This window comes from Patella vulgata, chromosome 2 (assembly GCF_932274485.2).
Source record: "Patella vulgata chromosome 2, xgPatVulg1.2, whole genome shotgun sequence".
Lineage (NCBI taxonomy): Eukaryota > Metazoa > Mollusca > Gastropoda > Patellidae > Patella > Patella vulgata.
In genome coordinates, this window is record NC_065880.2 from 16,367,626 (window position 1) to 16,387,892 (window position 20,267).

At 30.4% G+C, this 20,267-nt stretch overlaps 1 protein-coding gene across 1 annotated transcript in view; it reads left to right on the forward strand.

Moving 5' to 3' along the window:
- Window positions 1-20,267, forward strand: part of LOC126810833 (small subunit processome component 20 homolog) — a 45,421-nt gene that overhangs the window by 9,607 nt on the left and 15,547 nt on the right. The window contains exons 15-51 of the mRNA XM_050536133.2: window positions 92-183; window positions 1,036-1,150; window positions 1,564-1,711; window positions 2,180-2,242; window positions 2,536-2,685; window positions 3,211-3,367; window positions 4,201-4,450; window positions 4,991-5,182; window positions 5,515-5,605; window positions 5,690-5,775; window positions 5,930-6,055; window positions 6,856-7,022; window positions 7,272-7,350; window positions 8,027-8,222; window positions 8,501-8,578; window positions 8,844-8,923; window positions 9,520-9,764; window positions 10,238-10,391; window positions 10,971-11,061; window positions 11,585-11,658; window positions 11,836-11,905; window positions 12,050-12,088; window positions 12,307-12,462; window positions 13,310-13,465; window positions 13,780-13,917; window positions 14,120-14,391; window positions 14,714-14,823; window positions 15,423-15,643; window positions 15,783-15,922; window positions 16,160-16,316; window positions 16,790-16,888; window positions 17,291-17,458; window positions 17,755-17,921; window positions 18,473-18,617; window positions 18,997-19,107; window positions 19,402-19,572; window positions 19,822-19,953. Of these exons, the coding sequence (XP_050392090.2) occupies window positions 92-183; window positions 1,036-1,150; window positions 1,564-1,711; window positions 2,180-2,242; window positions 2,536-2,685; window positions 3,211-3,367; window positions 4,201-4,450; window positions 4,991-5,182; window positions 5,515-5,605; window positions 5,690-5,775; window positions 5,930-6,055; window positions 6,856-7,022; window positions 7,272-7,350; window positions 8,027-8,222; window positions 8,501-8,578; window positions 8,844-8,923; window positions 9,520-9,764; window positions 10,238-10,391; window positions 10,971-11,061; window positions 11,585-11,658; window positions 11,836-11,905; window positions 12,050-12,088; window positions 12,307-12,462; window positions 13,310-13,465; window positions 13,780-13,917; window positions 14,120-14,391; window positions 14,714-14,823; window positions 15,423-15,643; window positions 15,783-15,922; window positions 16,160-16,316; window positions 16,790-16,888; window positions 17,291-17,458; window positions 17,755-17,921; window positions 18,473-18,617; window positions 18,997-19,107; window positions 19,402-19,572; window positions 19,822-19,953 (5,086 nt within the window). The remainder of the gene's footprint in view (window positions 1-91; window positions 184-1,035; window positions 1,151-1,563; window positions 1,712-2,179; window positions 2,243-2,535; window positions 2,686-3,210; window positions 3,368-4,200; window positions 4,451-4,990; window positions 5,183-5,514; window positions 5,606-5,689; window positions 5,776-5,929; window positions 6,056-6,855; window positions 7,023-7,271; window positions 7,351-8,026; window positions 8,223-8,500; window positions 8,579-8,843; window positions 8,924-9,519; window positions 9,765-10,237; window positions 10,392-10,970; window positions 11,062-11,584; window positions 11,659-11,835; window positions 11,906-12,049; window positions 12,089-12,306; window positions 12,463-13,309; window positions 13,466-13,779; window positions 13,918-14,119; window positions 14,392-14,713; window positions 14,824-15,422; window positions 15,644-15,782; window positions 15,923-16,159; window positions 16,317-16,789; window positions 16,889-17,290; window positions 17,459-17,754; window positions 17,922-18,472; window positions 18,618-18,996; window positions 19,108-19,401; window positions 19,573-19,821; window positions 19,954-20,267) is intronic.

The window sequence follows — 20,267 nt, forward strand, 5'->3', positions numbered from 1 at the left end:
TATACCACATTTCTCTTTTGTATCGTAATTATATTAAATAAAATCTTATCTGTTATCTGTTTTCTGTATTATGTTGTTTGTTTTTTTTTAGTTCTGATGTAAAACAGGTTGTTAGTATATGTACTATGATGTGGAATTCTTTGTTTAAAGTTGTTAATAAAATAAATTGTGGTGAAAAGAAAGGTGAGAGATTTTGATATTTTAGAAACACATTATAGTTTGTTCTGTTGACTTAAACATACATTATGCAAGAGCTAAATCTGCCTATTGCAGGTATTTCTTTAGGCCTGAGATGTTGTATAAACTATTAATTAGACATTTATTAGCAAAATAAGACCATGATCAACTCTTGATGGCATCTGATACTCGAGATTTTAACTAGATTAGAATGGTTCACCATTTGAAAATTTAATTTAAAAATGGGAAAGCGAGGCTCAGTCTTGATCATACCAGTGCCGTGGTTACAACTATGCGCACATCGTGTCAAAATTATGATCTTGGCAAGTTAATAAATGTCTAATTAATAATTTATATAACATTTAAGGCCTAAAGAAATAGGCAGATTTAGCTCTTTAATAATGCAGCTTTAACAAACTATAGATTATATTTTGAAGAGCTCTTACCATTTTATACTATTGTTCAAACTGTATAAAATTGTTTATATTTGTTAAAGCTGCTGATTATCATTCGATTATTTCAGAGCTTAATCCATGCTAAAATTTACTTATATCGATTATTTAAAATTTAATAAAATAAAATAAAAATAGCATCGGTAGATAATTTCCTGGTCATATCCCAATCTGATTAAAACACAGATCTTATTTTGTTTCGTTTTTTTTTTGTTATAGTTTAAAATTTTGTGTTGTTTGTCTTCACTACACTAGCTAGGACCTGGATGAGTTGTTATATAACCTGCGTTCTGGTTGATTTGAGGGTTTAGCCAATGAAACGGTCTGTGTTTAAATCAGATTGGGTCATATACTGTTTAAAATTTAGAAATTGAACAATCACCATTTTGTGTTTCCTGTTTTATAGATAAGATGTTATTTATTATGAATCAAGTATTAGTTAACTATTTGTTGTTGTGTAAAGATGACAAGAGTTGTACATACACTGACATTTCCTGGTCACAGATTCTACAACTTATTAAGTAAGTAAAGTGAACCATCACACAAATAGTCCACCTGTAGAATTAAGTTTTCATTATATGTCTAGACCTGATTGATTTGTGTCAAAAGTAAAATTGTCAATTTCATTGGATTTTATATATTGAGTTTTTTTGTCTGTCTTTTGTAACATGAATTAATTCAACAGATTTTTGTCCTTAATCGAAAAAAGACATTGAATCAAACAAATTCAGTTATTTACAGGGGTTGATATAAATCAATTATGTATTATTTTAAAATTTTATTTAAAGCCATCTGTTTGAAGAAATCTGATGAGTCTAACCCTTGTCAGATTTCTTACAAAGAGGTTCCTAGGTAACAGAGGGTAATACAATAGCTATTATAATGTATTGAATATGCCTTGAACTATTGCTGAATTGTATCTTTTTATTTCCAGAGCGTATCCCCAGAATGTCTTAATATTGCGATTAGGTGATTTGTATTTAAGTCAAGCAGCACAAGATGGTTTATCTGTAATAAATGACGATAATCTACTGAAGTTATTTGATATTTTGCAACCTAACTTAGCTCATTGGTCTCATAAGGTATCTAAAACATTATTATGTACATTATATTTAATATTTAGGTAGAATCTGTTACATTTTTGAATAAATGGAGAGAGAGAGAGAAATGGGGTTTAACGTCCACTTGACACAAACTAGGTCATTTCGGGACTAACATATAGTTCAATTTTATTTCAATAATTCGCTTGCACGTAGGGGTCTTTAGCAGTGGAAGGAAACTGGAGGACTCGGAGAAAACCGACGAGGTTGGACAGGCCACCCTACTCCTTGACACGTACAAACTGGGAATCGAAACCAGTTCACTTGGCGCAATGACAGACCTTATGATACAGCGCACATGTGCCAACAATTCAGCCATCCAACCCCTCTTGAATAAATGGAGGTGAAAGTGAGACATGACAAATATTTTGATCATTTTGTTAGTCTCAAAATAATCCAAGTAGAAAAATAAAATTTTACTAATTTACAAATGTTTATTATTATTTTTAGATTCGGTTGTTGTCTCTTCATATTTTATCTATATTTCCTGTAAAGCTACCAGTTGTAGAAGAGGTTAGTTTCTATTTGTACATATACCAAACATACTTGTATAAATTATGAACTGTTAAGAGGATCTTTCATAAATTGTCAGAGATTTATGCAAGCCTACGATATTATATATATATAGATATGCCTACATGCCCTGCCAAAACAAAACTACATTACTTTCCTGCTTTGACCCAATTTCATTATGAAAATAGTTAGTATTTATTCATTTACGTAGCCTCCATCACATTACATAAATTGCTCATATTCTATAAAATATATAAAGAAGATTTAAACTATAAATATATTATGTTTTATAGGAAATAGAACAGATGTCAGTATTGGAGATTTGTTTATCAGCAGAAAGAACACCAGCTAGTGTACAGAAATATAGAGAACGTATTGTACATCTACAAAAACTAGATTACAACTTAGTACATAACTTTCTTCCTATTGGTCCTTTTAATAAGGTGAGTTAAAATTTGAGCATTAACACATTATGTTATTGCCTAGCATAGGGTGGTGACTGGATAACAAGATCTAAATTGTTTTGTAATGTTAAGCATTTTTATATGATATGGACAATATGTTAGTAAGTGAATAACAATAATTAGTTTTACTTATTTGATTAACGATTGTGACTGCCATTGAAATAAACGTTATTTAAAGAATTGGTTGATTTCTATACTCTCCGGCAATCCAACCTTCATTCTTCAGATGATCAGAGCATTTTGAGGATTCCTAAATATAATAAACATTCTGGTAAATATGCTTTCTCTGTCGGAGCAGCTAAAATTTGGAATGATCTTCCAAAAACTCTTCTAGAGTCCTCTTCCATCCAGAGCTTTAAGACTAACTTAAAAGCATATTTATTTCAAAAATGTTCTCGAAACGTTTTGTTGTGAATGCGCTTAGTGTATAAATCAAATAATAACAATATAAGCATCATCTTACAAATATTGTTTATTTTTATATTTCTATCTTCTTCCACATAGGTACCATTACTGTACCTAATAGGCAACCTGTTCTGTAATCTCACATTACTATGGGAGAAAGTTAGGACATTAATTTCAACTCATGCTGAAAATATGGATACATCTGAGTTTTGGAAGGAATTCAAGCAACAACTTGATTTTGCTTCTTTAAAATCAGGTATGATATTGCTGTAACTGGAATACATCTAAAGTACATACTGTTATATATTTTCTAACAGCATATTATACTTAAACAAATATTATTGATAAAGAGAGAGAGAAAGGGGGTTTAACGTCTACTTGACACAAACCAGGTCATTTCGAGACTAACATATGGTTCAACTTTATTTCAATAATTCGCTTGTGCGTAGGGGTAAGGGAGAAAAAAAAAACGAGGATGGACAGGCATTATTATTGATAGATAACAGAAATAAGATCTTGATTCAAATAGATAAATGTTTTACAAGTATGTACTGTAAATGTCAGAATTTAATGTTGAATTTTTTAGCTACCGGTAGTTAAATTCACCTGAAACATCGTCACCATTCTATCTTTGAACATACATTATGCAAGAGTTAAATCTGCCAATTGCAGGTCTTTCTTTAGGCCTGAAATGTTATCTAAATTATTAATTAGACATTAATTAACTTATCCAGACGATAATCAACTCTCGATGGCATCCCTAGCCTGCAATATTTACTGGATTAGAACCTGGTCTACTGCTTCTGATTAAATAAAAAAAGTGAAAAACGAGACTATGTTTTTTATCGTAACGACTTTAGTAATGATGATCGAGGCTAGGCCCCAAATTTAATCGCTAAATACTTGGTTCAGGGTGGATCAATTTGACTGAAATTTTCAGCAAATTCCCTTTACATTATCTAGTTTTTAACTATTATAGTGAGAACTACCATCTATAGACTTTTATAAATGAACTCAATAAATACAGGCATGTGGTTGGTATGTTTTTCTTGAAAATGACATTTTATTGTATTGTTGATATTTTACTAGAACAAAGTTTGGTGCGAGGAAGAAGTGTTGGAGAGGAAGGTAATGATTTAGAAAATGAAGAAGTTGATGATAATTTGGATCTTTATATGGACTCATTATTTGAAAATCATGTGACATTCTGTAAGGAGGAAGATAGACAGCCTGATTTCACCATATTTAGACTAGAACTGTGGAAAGCTATGCAACAGTTCCCTGAAGTTTGTGAAAGTCAGATTGATGATATTGGTGATATGGTCCTAAAATTTATCAAGTGAGTCACATTGTTTTAATAAAAAGCATCAAGTGTTTAATATGTTTTATTGGTAATTTATGCTCCAATTTGTCTGACTGGAGTCGTTCGGATGGGACGAAAAACCAAGGTCCCATGTACACATTGGAATTTGATATAAGAGTAGGCCGTAGTGCCGCTGTCTGGGCAAAATTTCCCTCATAGCACACTGTATGGTGTATTCCCGTCTTCATTAGCCCAGTTCGGAGCAGAACAGTAGGATGTTAAATCCCATTTCATTTCATTTGTCTGGCTTGAAGCTATTTATGACATTGAAATATATATTTATAGAGTGTCTACCGGTTATTTAATTAACAACAAACGTAATCAAGTGTCTATGTGGTCAACTTAAGCTAACTTCTATGTTCATTCCCGTCCTCATTAGCCCAGTCGGAGCAGAACAGTAGGATGTTAAACCCCATTCCCATTTCATTTCTATGTTTATTCAACTCATCCTACACAGGTGACGGCGATATAATCCATTATTGTACAAGAATGATGGTTTTTTTTCTCTATTTATAGAGATGAGTATTTTCCTACTGATGTTGATAAAATACCATCACAGAATATCAAATATAATAAACGTGAACATAAGACAAGTGATGATGAAGATGATGATGAGGATGGGGATGCAGTAGAGGAGGAAGACGAAAATGAAAACACTGACCAACAGAAAATTCCTTTTTCATTTAGGAGGAAGAATGCTGCTTCAAAGTAAAGTTTTATTTCCAATATATTTTGCTATTTACGTATCTTGAAATTTAAGGATATGCATCAGTTATGTTTGGGTTTTTTTTATAAACAATATTTTATTCATATTGTCTGAATTGGATTGAGGAACAGGCTTAGCCTATGTAAAACCCCCTCTCCCTATTATTGTTACTGACTTTAAAGTCTTACGCATGCTCTAGAGGCATTAGTTTGTTCTTTTAAGTGTATTAAAGACGACACAACACATTTTTGATATAGAAACAAATTATAACAGCTTATAAATGATATTGGTAATATATTATTATACATCATATGTCTAATTATATATTTTATAGATCACTTGTAACACATCTCCAGCTGCTAGCTTTATTTACTAAACCTAAAAAGATGAGAAAACATCCCCAGTTATTAGATCTATATACACAGGTGATTATACTTTATATAGATTTATATTATAATTTCTATCAATCTTTTACCTGTATTCTAATCTGATTATATTTTCTCTTGTAGTTTTTACAACACCAAGATCCAGAAATACAAACAATAGCCTTTAAATGTCTGCTATGTTACAAGTTTAAATATATAACTCCATACAAGTAAGTATATCCATGTTATTTCAGTGTTTCTGGATTTCTCTTGCATTGATTGATTCATGCAGTTTACAATATCAAGTAGCAAAAAATGCTGTAACGGATACAATTTCAAGACATAATTTCAACCACTAATTCTTTGGGGTTTTTTTAATTATAGGGATCATATACTAAATATATTAAACAATACAACATTTAAAGAAGAACTGATTGTATTTGGTTTAGATGAAGAGATTACAATAATTAAAACAGAACATAGAAAAGATATTCTACCACTTTTATTGAGGTAAGTTGAATATTTACATCTCCTTCATTTTTAGTGTTTTCTGACATTCTATTTGGATTATCACCCTTATTGTTAATTTGATTTTGAAGTTCTAACTTGTGATGTCAAATGACAGACTTTTGCCATTCTGGAGACGACTGGAATGATTGCATTATTTCTATTATGTCCTTCTTGAAAATCATTCATTGGTTTGCTTTTGTTTTTATTTTGAGGGGGGTGGTGGATGGCTGAATGGTTAGCGTGCGCGCGCGCTTTATCATTAAGTCTGTCATTGAGTCGACTGGCGTGGTTTCGAATCCCCGGTTGTACGTGACAAGGAGTAGGGTCGCCTGTCCAACCTCGTGGGTATTCTCTGGGTCCTCCGGTTTCCTCCCACTGCTAAAGACCCCTATGCGCAAGCAAATTATTGAAATAAAATTAAACCATATGTTAGTCCCGAAATGACCTAGTTTGTGTCAAGTGGACGTTAAACCCCATTTCTCTCTCCCTCCTTAATCTTATGGCAGACAATAGAGTGACCTTTTGTAAACTCAAAGGCTGGCAAAATAACAGGAAAAGAATTATACAGTAAAGATTATAAATAGTTAAATGTTCGTAAAACTGTGATAACTAAGTCATCAGTAAATGGCCAGCCATAACTTTCAGTTAATGGCCTTTTAATTAATATGACCCAATGAATAAATTTAGTTTTTGTCACTACAGTAGGTTTTAATGACTAAAGTCTATTGATTGGATGTTAAGTCCCATTTCTATCTCCCTCCAAACAAATTAAATGTCCGGTGTTATTATTTATGTTACAGAATATTATTTGGTAAAATGTTGAGTAAAGCCAGGAAAGATGGATCTGGTAGAATAAAAGATACATTAAGAAAAGATATGATATTCAGGTTTTTGAGTGGGTGTACAGAAGATGAATTAGAATTTTACTTGAAACTTGTCTTTTCACCGATTACTCATTTTATCACAGGTACTGAAGTAACTTTATTTTTTTGTCACATTAGAAACTAAATCACACCTGTTTGGAATATTTTTTAAGTGTCTTGCTGGCAGTACCCCATATGTGTCATCTTGAATACAAATCAAATCAGTTGCACCAAATTATGTCATTAATTATCATTTTAATATAGGGTTAATTCTAGAAAAAACAGCCGTTTAACAAATTTAATTTGTATATCTTGGACTTGCTTTTAAATATCACTAAATATTGTTATTATAGACAATCCTTTGGATATGGTGAGGCAGGTTGAAAAGAGCCTTGATTTAACAACTGTGATACCATTAAAAAAACTAAAAGCGTAAGTATATTGCTGTACTTAAAATATCCCATAAAAACTGTGTTCTGTTAATGTGTTCCCCGATCGCTAAATGCCACTTAAAGAATATGTTATCACATTATTGTGTTTACTACAGATTATATAGTATAAAAAGTAGATAAACTTAAACATACATTATGCAAGAGTTAAATCTGTCTATTGCAGGTCTTTCTTTAGGCCTGAAATGTTATCTAAATTATTAATTAGACATTAATTAACTTATCCAGACCATAATCAACTCTAGATGGCATCGCTAGCCTGCGATTGTTAGTGGATTGTGAGCCGATTTACTGCATAACTTTCCTTCACGATTTAACGATTAAATCGATAATCAAAACTATGCTGTTTATCGTACTGACTTTAGTAATGATGCTCGAGGCTAGGCGGAAATTTCAATAGCTTTGTTGTCGGTTCATAGTGGATCAATTTGAATGAAATTTTCAGCAAATTGCCTTTACATTATCTAGTTTTTAACTATTATAGTGAGAACTGCCAACTCGTTACCGAATCTCCCATATTGTATCTTTAAATTTTGTATACTAGTCTATTGGGGGTATTGCATTCCCTGTGCCATGCATGATATAGATTTTCTCAGATGACAAGTCTTGTGAACAGCTTGTTAAATGAAAATATTAAAAATAAAATATTTTATTTGTAGATTATTGGGTATGATGGATGTGGTAATAAAAAATTTATCTCAGAGATTAGATTTCTATGTGCCATCGTTATATCGTATGATATTAGGTTTATATACTATGTTTAATACTATATTAAACCAATCAACTAATGTACGACATGCTGTATTAGATACAGTTAGAACATGTAGACATGTCACATTAGTTAGATTAACACAGGTAAGTACAATTCATTATTTATATATTTCAATGTTGTCTATTCGTTCTGCTTTTTTAGAGTGAAAAGGTAACATGATCTCTGCATTTTCCTCAATCCATTTACAGGAAAGACTTGTCAAAGTAAATATTCAGACACAATTTCCATGTTGAATGCTGATAGACAAGTGATATGTGTTTAATATTTCATCCGATCACTTTTATGACAACCAGTTCGTAGACAAATTTAGGAATGTTGAGAAATATTATACTATATTTATAAAGTTGTATATATTTTCTAGGTTTTTGAAGAATTTGATAAGTATGATTACACAGCCAGTGATATAGATGCTTTATTTGAAACTATTGTTTGGCCTAAGGTAAGAAATTCGTTGATAAAAGACAATATTACAACACACAATTATAAACAATGGTAATATATGTGATATAAAGTATTGAAATGATATAACAAATAAAGAAATAAAAGGTTTACCTATACAGATGATTGACATTAACCAGATTTAATCTCGAACTCTGAATGCATAATATATGAACGGTGAAATCGTTACATGATGATAGTATTTAAACAATTTTCTTAACATTAACAATTTGAATAGAATAGTATATTTATTTAATTTATTTCAGTTGGTTAATTTGAATAATGACACCACATCCTATGTAACACCATTGCTATCACTCTTCAACATATGGTCGAAAAACCCAAGGTAATTCATGATTTAATATGTTTAGAAAGAGAGTGTATCGTTTTAGATTTACTGATGTGTCATATTTTTTTCCTACCCTTTTGGCACCCACCTTCCGAAGATAGCAAGGGACTATTAAAATGGGTTCGTCCGTTTCTATCTCTGGTTGTCCGTCCGTCACACTTTTTGGGACACCATAACTTTGGTTCTAACTGAGATGTTCAAACTTGGTGTAGATGTTTATTAGGTGAATGTCTTGACAAGTGGGATTATAAGCATTTCTGTTAAGGCTAAGCATAGATATGTAATTTGATTTGTCAATGCTTTGGGAAATGATAACTTTGATTCTAATTGAGTGAGAGTGATAAATCCTGCTGTATAGTTTCATAATAGTTCGAGCATTTTTTGCTCAGGTTAAGCAGATTCATAACAATTTGATTGGTCTGGACGTTAAAAAAGTAAATGTGGAACTACTAATTAACCCGTTTTACGTATTTCTTTAAGGAAAAGCGGTAGGCAACACCATCCTCACTGTTATCTTGCCTTTTTCATGAGGTGGTCCACACGTAAATATAAAGAAATATTAGTTTAAGGAGGATATGTTTTATATTTTTTAGATACTTTTATTTGCTGAGAAAAGAACATCCTGATAATAAAGGAATGACACCATTATCTCAGATATTTCATCTGTTAAATAAAGAAAATATAGATATAAAAATATCTCAGCTTATAATGAATATGGTCTATCAGTTTCTATATTATGGTGAAAACAACACCTCTACAGAATTAGATGCAGATGAGGAAGAAATGGACACAGATTCTGGATCAGAAGAAGAAGAGTCCCTCGGCCAACATAGACCAGGTGTGTGTATACATTTGATGGCGTATATACAAATTTCTTACAAATAAAACCACTAAGGGACCGTGGCAAAATTTCAACACTTACGTCCAAATGAATAACTTGCGGAACTGGGTTGATGGATTGAACAGAAAATGATAAATTAAATGTTGGTTATTTAATATTGAATCATGAGCAGAAATATGTCAACATTTTCTTACACCGAGGTGCAGGTGGATGGGTGGGTTGAAGTCTAACCGTTTGGATGCAAGTGTTAGTTTAAACAATATTTTATTCATTTGAAAAGGATTGGACAACAGGCAAAGCTTATATAAGTGTTGGAATTTTGGTTTATTTTAAACAACATTTTATTTGTTTGTAAAGGATTGAACAACAGGCAAAGCCTGTTTGTTAGTAGAACTTATTTCATTGATATTACAAATGTAAATTGTAGTACAGTGTATATGATACATGCAATATTTGATTTTAAATTCTAGATGAAGAAGAAATGGAGATAGTTAAGAAAGAAGGAATAGAATTATTATTACCACATATAACAGATATCTTTCAATATCTACATAATATTGTTAAGAGAAATAGTAAAACAATTCGAAAGAAAGGTGATAGTGTTGAACTGAAGATATTACAGAGGTAATTAAACAGATTTTAATTTTATATACAAATTGATCAGTAAAACTTACTGTTCTTAGAGAATTGTTACTTTGTTATCATTCCCCAATCTGATTAAAACACTGATTCTATTTCATTTTGTTTTTTGTAATTCAAAATTTTGTTTATTTATCTTTACTACACTAGGATATGGAAGAGTTGTTATGTAGCCCGCGTTCTGGTTGATGTTTGGGATTAGCCAATGAAACAGTCTGTTGCAGCGAGCTCTTGGAGTGTTGTGCACAGAACTGTGGGTAAACCAATGCTGATTTGTTAATCAAATGTCTGACATCATAGGGTCAAAAGCCGCTTTTATGACCCATAACGTGACCTCCCTCTACAACCGGTCAGATCTTCATGTAGTGAAGGCCATCGAAAATATAAAAATACGAAACAAAATATAGATCTGTATTTTAATCAGATTGTATTTTTCCCCTCTATATTTAGAGATCAGTGTAAAGCATGACCAGATCATGACCATTGGTATTTGTTGTAAAAGTATTTTTTTTATGTATTGACTGGTTGATGTAATACTGTGTTTATTGTTTTTCATATTATCAGGATATGTGGTTATATCAGTGATAAAACACAATGTGCTAGTCTATGTAGTTTATTACTATCATTCTTCAGTAAGAAAAAAAAATCTACACAGGTAAATATATTTTATTATTTCCATGGAATAATATGATCTATAAGTTTTGAATATAAATTGCAACAGTAAAAGATAATTCTTGTGAAATACAGGATTAAGACCTGTAATTACTTCCCCTGATTTCATGAACCATGATGTAGTTAATCTATTTAAAGCAAATCCCTTTTCTCCCTTTATGCGTGACAATTTCTGTTGACGTTTTTGGCTAGAATCGAAGAATAGCATTTGGATGTACATTTTCTGCTAGGTTTTGGTATATTCATGAATTTTGGGTGGAAGGATCAGGAGCTAAACCAACATGAATTAGAGAAATCATATACGAAAATAACATAATGGCATAGGATGGTGTAAGAAAAAAATCGAGATTGTCAACCCACAACAATATTTTTATGGCATAGATTGTTGGGCCCTTTGTTGTTATAAATGGCATGGATTTAACATTCAGATCAGTGGGAAGAGAATTACTGCTCTTTATCCTGCAATTCACTACGTAAATGTACCTGTTGTTCAATGTTTATTATAGGAAGGAGAAGAGAATTTGTTAGAAAGTGTACAGAATTTATTAAATGTAGTTGATCAACCAACAGATTTCTATAGGTATGTACATTAGCTGACAACTGTAGTTCTAATGGTTTTTTGTATTATGATACTAATAAAGTTATGAAATGAAATGAGTATAATGTCGAACTTTTCTAATAAAGTTAACATACACTGACTGATTTCTTGAGACTTAATTTTACAAGCATTCATTCAGTTTAATACATTTATTTTCAGACAAGTGTCAGATCTGTTTTTTATTATTGGTAATAGAAGTTCCAGACAAATGTTATGTAATATTTTTAAGGTAAGTTTTCTCAAATAATCTATTAATCATTGAAAGAAATGTTTGCAGCAGAATATTTTATTTTATTAATTGTACTTGTAATTTAATTGAAGTTATATTATAGTAGAAACATGATGTAAATGTTTGTATTTTGTTTATTTATAGCTTGTATGTACAACACCAATAGCTGATATTGTTATAAAGGTAATGATAAAAGATTTTTTTAAAAAGTATTTCATAGAGTAAATCTATATGGACAAATTCAAAAAAATCTTTACACCTGTAATTTTTTTATTATTTTTTGAAAAAAAAGAATCCCTCACATTCTAAAGTAGTACATGTACATATAAACTAATGAAATAGTTATGAGTTGTGATAAACCAATATGTATAATTTACATGATTAACTTATTATTGTTTTAGTTGAACTCGTGGAATCCTAAAAGAACTGATGAACCAGATTATCGAGTGAGATTGGATGCTTTTAGTAGTTATAATACAATGGTGAAAGATGCTACCAGTTTAGACTGTGATTTTCTTCTACCTGTAATACAGAATTGTTGTTATTTTATAAACTCTGTAAGTCATTATAGCATGTCACTTACATGTGACTGTTTTTTTTTATATAAACTCTGAATAAATGTTACCTTAACATCTCCACCTTAAATTAAGGACTCTGGAAGTTGATATAATTTATACCTTTTACCATGTATATAATTGTGGTACTTTATAAACTCTGAATGTCACCTTAACATCGCCATGTTATTTTAAAAACAATGGAAGTTGTTATAATTTATACCTTTTACCATGTATATAATTGTGGTACTTAATAAACTCTGAATGTCACCTTAACATCGCCACGTTATTTTAAAAACTGTGGAAGTTGTTATAATTTATACCTTTTACCATGTATATAATTGTGGTACTTTATAAACTCTGAATGTCACCTTAACATCGCCACGTTATTTTAAAAACTGTGGAAGTTGTTATAATTTATACCTTTTACCATGTATATAATTGTGGTACTTTATAAACTCTGAATGTCACCTTAACATCGCCACGTTATTTTAAAAACTGTGGAAGTTGTTATAATTTATATCTTTTACCATATATATAATTGTGGTATTTTATAACTCTGAATGTCACCTTATACCATCACCACGTTATTTTAAAAACTCTGAAAGTTGTTATAACTTATATCTGTTACTGATACGTAATTGTGGTATTTTATAAACTCAATAAGTCACAGTGGCTCAGTGTCTAAGATGCAGGCTTACTGACTTATAGCTAAGTATTACATTGTAATTCAAAAACAAAATTTAATTTCATTAATGCAATTTGTTAATCAACTGCCTTTGTTTCTTCAGTTACCTGATTTAATGTCTTTGATTGAATATTAATTTATGTAATGTTTATTTTATTACAGGAAGATGATATGTCATTAAGAGATAGTAGTATTAATTGTTTAACTGTCATTATAAAACAGATGGCTTTAATAAATGTAGATAAAACTGTATATCAAACTGTTATAAATCAGATTATTATACCACGTGTTAAACATGGATTGATAGCAAAAACTGATGTAAGTATATCTTGTCATATAAACTATTAGTACCAACTACTTTCACTTTACATGAACATATTAAATACAGCAGATGTTGTCACTATCTGATTATGTTTCAGAAATTTTTATCTGTCTTGGTCCTGTTTTGTGAGTTAAAGGATAGTTCAGATTTTAATGAATAAAGAAATTAATAACAAAATTTATGTTAATAGATAGACAGTAACCCTTCATATAAAATAACTTATATAAAATTTATATAAAAATCAACATTGAAATATGTGTGTTAGTGATGACATGTTAATTGAATATATTTTGTATCGTATTATTTATAGATTATTCAACATGAATATATATCACTGTGGGGTGTATTAGTAGAACAGTTTCCACATGATCCAGTTTTCTCAGAACTACAGGATCTAAAAGATCCTTCAATGGATTTAGATTTCTTTGAAACTATTCGACATATTCAGGTTAGTTCAGTCTTCTGTATCTAGGCATTCTCGGCGTTAAAATGAAAGTAATTTGTCAATAAAATTTATTATCACAAATGATTAATTATTGCCCCTAGTACAGAAAAAAGTTCAATTTAAATTCACAGATATTAATGATACTAAAGTATATATGAAAATCCTAAATCAATATTCTATGAATTGATTTAATGTGTTATTATAGCTACAGAAGAAAGCGATAGCTGTACGAAGATTACAGAAATATCTAGAAACCCATACACCCAGTAGCGGAGTAATAAACCATTATTTTCTGCCTATCATAAGTAGATTTATAATAGATGAATCTTACGGTAAACAGAATGATCTAGTTGACTCAGCTGTAGAGACATTAGGTGTTATATGTAAACAACTACCATGGACAGCCTACTATCAACAACTTAAACAATATCTACAATTACTTATAAAATCTATATCACAGCAAAAATTATTTGTCAGGTGAGAAAAGTCATTAGTATATCTTTTCTACTCTGTTGATCGTCAAATATTCTTTCATAAAATAATTGTGCTGATATGATCAGTGAATTGTCTGTATTAATTATCAATAAGATCAGCTAAGTCTGTGACTATGATTGTTCAATCTATTGGGATTTTTTTCTTTTTTATCCTGAATTTGTTATTTGATATTTACAATAAACATTTATAAACAGAACTATGTAGCAAATTAAATGAACAGATTCTTATCAATTAATATCAGTATATATATAGACTGTATAGCATATGCTTTCTTTTATAAGTATAATGTTGACTGTTATTTCAGAGTTATATCCGTGATATTAAAATCGTTCCATTTCAACCTGTCTAAATCTTTATATAAACCACCAGTAAAGCCTTTTATGGGAAACCCAAGACCTAATAAGAAATTCAAAGGCAAGTGAATACATGTGAATGGTGAATTTTTGAATATGTATAGTGTTATTTTATGTGTATGAAATAGTTGTATTATAATTTGTCATGGAGAGATAAGTAAATTACAATCCACAACATTGTTCAACAGACATTATTTAAAAATTCATGAAATGGAACAAATTATGGAAATGTTTCCAAATATGCTGCAATAAAAAAATTAAGAAAATAACTTATTCAATTTACAGTACATTCTAGACAATTGGATCATTAATCACTTTAAGATTAGAACATGTTTTTGCAGCCATATCGAATAATGTCAATCTTTCTATGATACCCGTGCACTGATATTGAGTCAACTGGCATGGTTTCGATTCCCCGTTTGTACGTGACAAGGAATAGGGTCGCCCGTCCAACCTCATGGGTTTTCTCTGGGACCCCCAGTTTCTTCCCATGGCTAAAGACCCCTATGCGCAAACAAATTATTAAAATAAAATTGAACCATATGTTGGTCCTAGTTTGTGTCGAGTGGATGTTAAACCCTCTCTCTTTCTATCACACCATCTCAATCGATGAGTAACAATATATATATATAAATCTGAAATGTGTATAAATATTTATAGGTAAAGGTAAGAAAGATGAAGAAGACAAGAACCCAATGGTGGATGATTTAGATGATGAAGCAACAGAGGAGAAAGGATCTGAAGATTTGGTAGAACTAGGACCTAAGAATGCTAATAAGAAATCAGATATGGAAATGTGTACAGAAGAATTAGCTACAGAGATACATAGAAAAGTAGTTAAAGAAATGATACCTTGGTTACATAAAGTTTTAACTCAAAGAGTAAGTTTGATATCTATTATGTTTACCAAATATTATGTAAAAGAAAAGGGGATTAGGGAAGGGTAGAATAGCAAGGAGTTAGAAATTGACTAAGCCATTAAATAAATATTCATTAATTCATTATTTTTTTTTTTTTTAGGCTAAGAGTGAGACCCAGCATAAATCTCAGAGATCTAGTTTTGCCCGAGATGATGAGGTATTACGTGTACCATTAGCTTTGGCTATGGTAAAACTCTTACAGACATTACCTCACAAAATACTAGAGGTCAAATTACCAGGGTAGCTATACAATTTTATTCATGGATACATTTATTTAGACCCTTTAAAATGACTAAATAACCCATAAATGTACTTACAAAGACATTTCCATATTAAATGAGATATTCTCTATAACATTCTGATGAATGTTCAAATTGCCACTTTTAAAATCTCAAAGATATTTATGGTTTAAAATTACTATTGTTTTAAATGGATACATATTTTAGATATTTATTGTGATCATTTTCTGTATTTTAGTGTGTTATCAAGGGTATGTTTGTTCTTAAAGTCTCGAGCTAAAGAAATAAGAGAGAATGCTAGAGCTACATTATGTAAAATCTGTGTAGCTCTAGGACCACGATATTTCTCATTTGTGTTAAAACAAATGAAGTCTGTGTTAGTTAAAGGATATCAGGTAAGTAAACGATAATATGTATCAATATATTTGAATTGATTTTACTTGAAGTCTCTGATTTTCATTTAAGGGATTGTTAATGCCTTTGCAATCTTCAATATTGTGAAAGTTGAATCTCTAAAAGGAATTTGTCTAAAAATGGTTGAAGTCTGTTCAGTATTTACAATATTATGATGAATTGAAAATTGTCAATATTCGACATCCACTTCAGTCAATAGGATATAGTCGATTAAAGCCAACACTAGCTTTGAGTTCCGTTTTAAATCATTTGATGGGCCTATTTTCCTGACTAAATGTTAAAAGATTAATTTGAGTACATTTTTGCATGGAAAATTTGATATTTTCTGAAAAATGCAAGTGGTGCATAGAGACTTTAACTAAGTACTGGTACAAGAATATGAAGAATTGTCTTTCTTGTTAAATGTAAATTTTAGAATGACATAAAAATGTAAATGTTACTTTGTTTTTTCCAGCGCCATGTTTTATGTTATTCTGTACATAAACTGTTAGTACATATATCACCTAAATTGAAAGCAGGAGACCTTCAACCAGCTCTAGAGATTATACAAGAGGTATAGATTTTTATACTTTATAAAATAATTTGTATGAAATTGAAGACTTACATATATACATAAAGGAGAAATGTGTATTCAAGTTTATGCTAATAAACCATAAAGAGAATATCATCTGTTGAAAAAAATGTCAGCCACTAGTAGGTCCCTGAAGCTTGGGTAATATGAACTAAAATCACTTCTGTGGGCACCTCTGGGATTAGAGGCCTTGAAAATTAAGTTTCATAGTACATCCACCCCAACCCCAACACCTGTTGGAAAATTTAAAAAGAAAGGATGACATAAAAATATCTGAACACTGTGCACAAAACACATTCACACTTATATAGCTCCATTGAATTACTGGGGGTCCAGTAAAAGATCTGACGAGAGTTCTACAACTTGGTAATGATTTTATTTCAGATATTTATAGAAGAAATGTTTGGTAAGGTAGCAGAAGAGAAGGAAGTAGAAGCTATTACAAATCAAGTGTTTGAAGCTAAATATAAAAAAGGTCCAGAATCATTCTTCATTATATCTCAATTCTTACGTCCTAAATCTTTAAACCAGTTGATTGCACCACTAAAAGAGGTTAGTATTTATTATGTTTGATTTCAAACCCCTGAAAAGTTGACAGTCATCATAGTGTTCCTGTCTGTTATTGGTTGCAATTACATTCCATGTATGTAGTTGGATAGAATATTTACATGAAATATACAAAGAAAATGTCTAATTCAGCACAAGGAAGCAGTATATTGTTTTGGGTTTATTTGTTTATTGCTTTGACAATATAATCTCGGCATATCATAAACCATTATACATATCATAAACCATTATATTTTAATTTGTTATCTGCTAATGTCTCCGCTATTATTTATTTGTTTTAGAAATTAGAAACTACATCATCACATAAGATAGCACAGAAAGTAAGAGATGTATTAGAGAAAGTCTCTATGGGTTTATTAATTAATACATCTTTAAATGTACAAACATTGATGATATTCGTACATGGTTTAACAGCTGATAATCTAGCAGCTTTAGAAGATACTAAATTGTAAGTTTAGTTTGTTAATTACTGATTTGTTATTATTTTACTGAGGGGTTGGATGGTTAGTGAGAAGGAGTAGGGTTGCTTTTCTCCAGGATACCGGTATCCACCCACTGCTAAAGACTCACTGCTAAATTATTGAAATAAAATTTAACCATGTTAGTTCTGAAATGACCTAGTTTGTGTCAAGTAGATGTTAAACCCCATTTCTCTCTCTATTATTTTACTGCGTTAAGCTTTGGGTTTTTTTTGTGTAAAAATGCTATGGCAATGATTTACTGGAAAGTGCTCGGTCTTCTTAAAAATATATATATTCACAAGTATATATTTAGCCCTTTATGTTGATCTTTTAAAGCAAGGTCTATAATAATAGCTCTTGTTACCTTGTTCAGTGCTTCTATATGTAGTCCTGTCTTAAAAATCAGCTTTATGCAGGACTAGTTGACATACATGGATTGTTCTTAAATATTGTATCAGAGTTAATTTTGTATCCTGAAGACTGTTAACCTGCTTAAGATAATAAGATATATGGTAAATATGGTATTGTGTTCTTATAGAGAAAATAAGATAGAAGAGAATAAGCATGAAGGAGAGAGACCACCAAGTTGTTTATTGTTACCAGATAATGTGCCACATGGTATTACTAAATCTAAACTACATAAACATACAAATATACATATTATTGTCGAGTTTGGTTTACATGTAAGTTGAACAAATCCCTTCATAGAATATTTTCTGATAAATCTTAGTATCTAATAAATCAAATTTTGTGATATATTTTTATTGTTGATAATGATTTTCTTTTCTACATTCTCTGAAACTATCTGTTTATCCCTGGATCCTCATACAGTTTCTTTCATTTTGCTATTAGCTTTTTCTTAGCTTAACTCGACCTCTGGACAAGGGCAAATAGTCATAAATTGATTGAATATTAGATGCTCAACTAAGCAAATTTTATGATTAACTCAGAAGTAGAAATGAACAAAGTCCTGAGAAACTTGGAGTGGAATTACTATGATGCCGTGTGTTTCTTTATATTGATCCCCATGCTTGACACGTTTTTTTTTTTGTTTTAATATAGTTGTTAGTGAACTGTTTAAAGAAATTAGATCAGAATAAAGAAGAAAATCTACAGCTATTAGATCCTCTTGTATCAACAATATCTGATTGTTTGTTTTCTAAACATATACTGGTAAGATTTATTACTATTCTTTTATACATAATTAACATTTATACCATCTAATAATTAATCTTTATCTAAATTTATTCAATAAGCATATACAAGTACGATATCTTTCCTTCATACACAGTTACCATTATACTATTCAATAAACAGACATTAAAAGCTTTCATTTACAATTTGGAATACTGTAACTTTAAATTTGGTTACTATTTAATATATACTTCTACGAAGAAAAAAATGGTTGAAAAGGGGAATGTCGACTGACTACAAATTTAAGGACTTATATTTTTCTTTTCATTTCAGGTAAACACATACAGTTTAAGATGTGTTACTTACATATTAAGGTTTCCTTTACCTAGTTTAAAGAAATTTATGCGTAAAATAGCCAATGGTATGTTTATTCTATTGAAAAATTACGCATCTGCTGGTGCAGCAAGGGGACAGAACTCTGAACTAGTCAACATGTGTTTTAAGGTATGATAGTTTTATAACGTTGTCCCTTCATTTCATATGGTTAGGAATACAGAATCTTTATAGTTTGTAGTTTTAGTGTTACTTACTCAACAGGGAAATGTATTTCCTAGTATTGACTGAAAAAATAGTGTGCAATTGATCTATTTAACTATAACAAAAAATATACATTATTTGGATTATACATTAGTGATATACGTAACAACATTATTGCGAGATGTGGCATTAATATAGTATTATTATATATTGTAGGCTGTAACAGTATTAGTGAGAGATGTGTCATTCTATAATATAGATAAAGATCAACTACAAGTATTGTTATCATTCTGTGAAGAAGATTTATTAGATTATAACAGACAAAGTACAGCTTTCTCTTTACTCAAGGTATAGTAATATACAAAATGCAAATAAGCATTCCATATGATCCAATTAAATTTTAATTCCAAAAAATGATGTTTTTTGGCCAAATAAAAAAATATTATGGTTCTCAGATAATACCTCATCACTTAAAAAGGGCTACGTGACCCAATTTTATTTTAAAAAATAGAATTTAAAAATGGTGTCATTCATTATCACATGTAAATGTTTGACCTTTTTAATTGATCCAGAAATGTGGCGTAGTCTCAGTTATCAAGTATACAACCCTGATAAATGTTGCTGACAATCATAAATGATACTAGATAATCATACATTCTTAT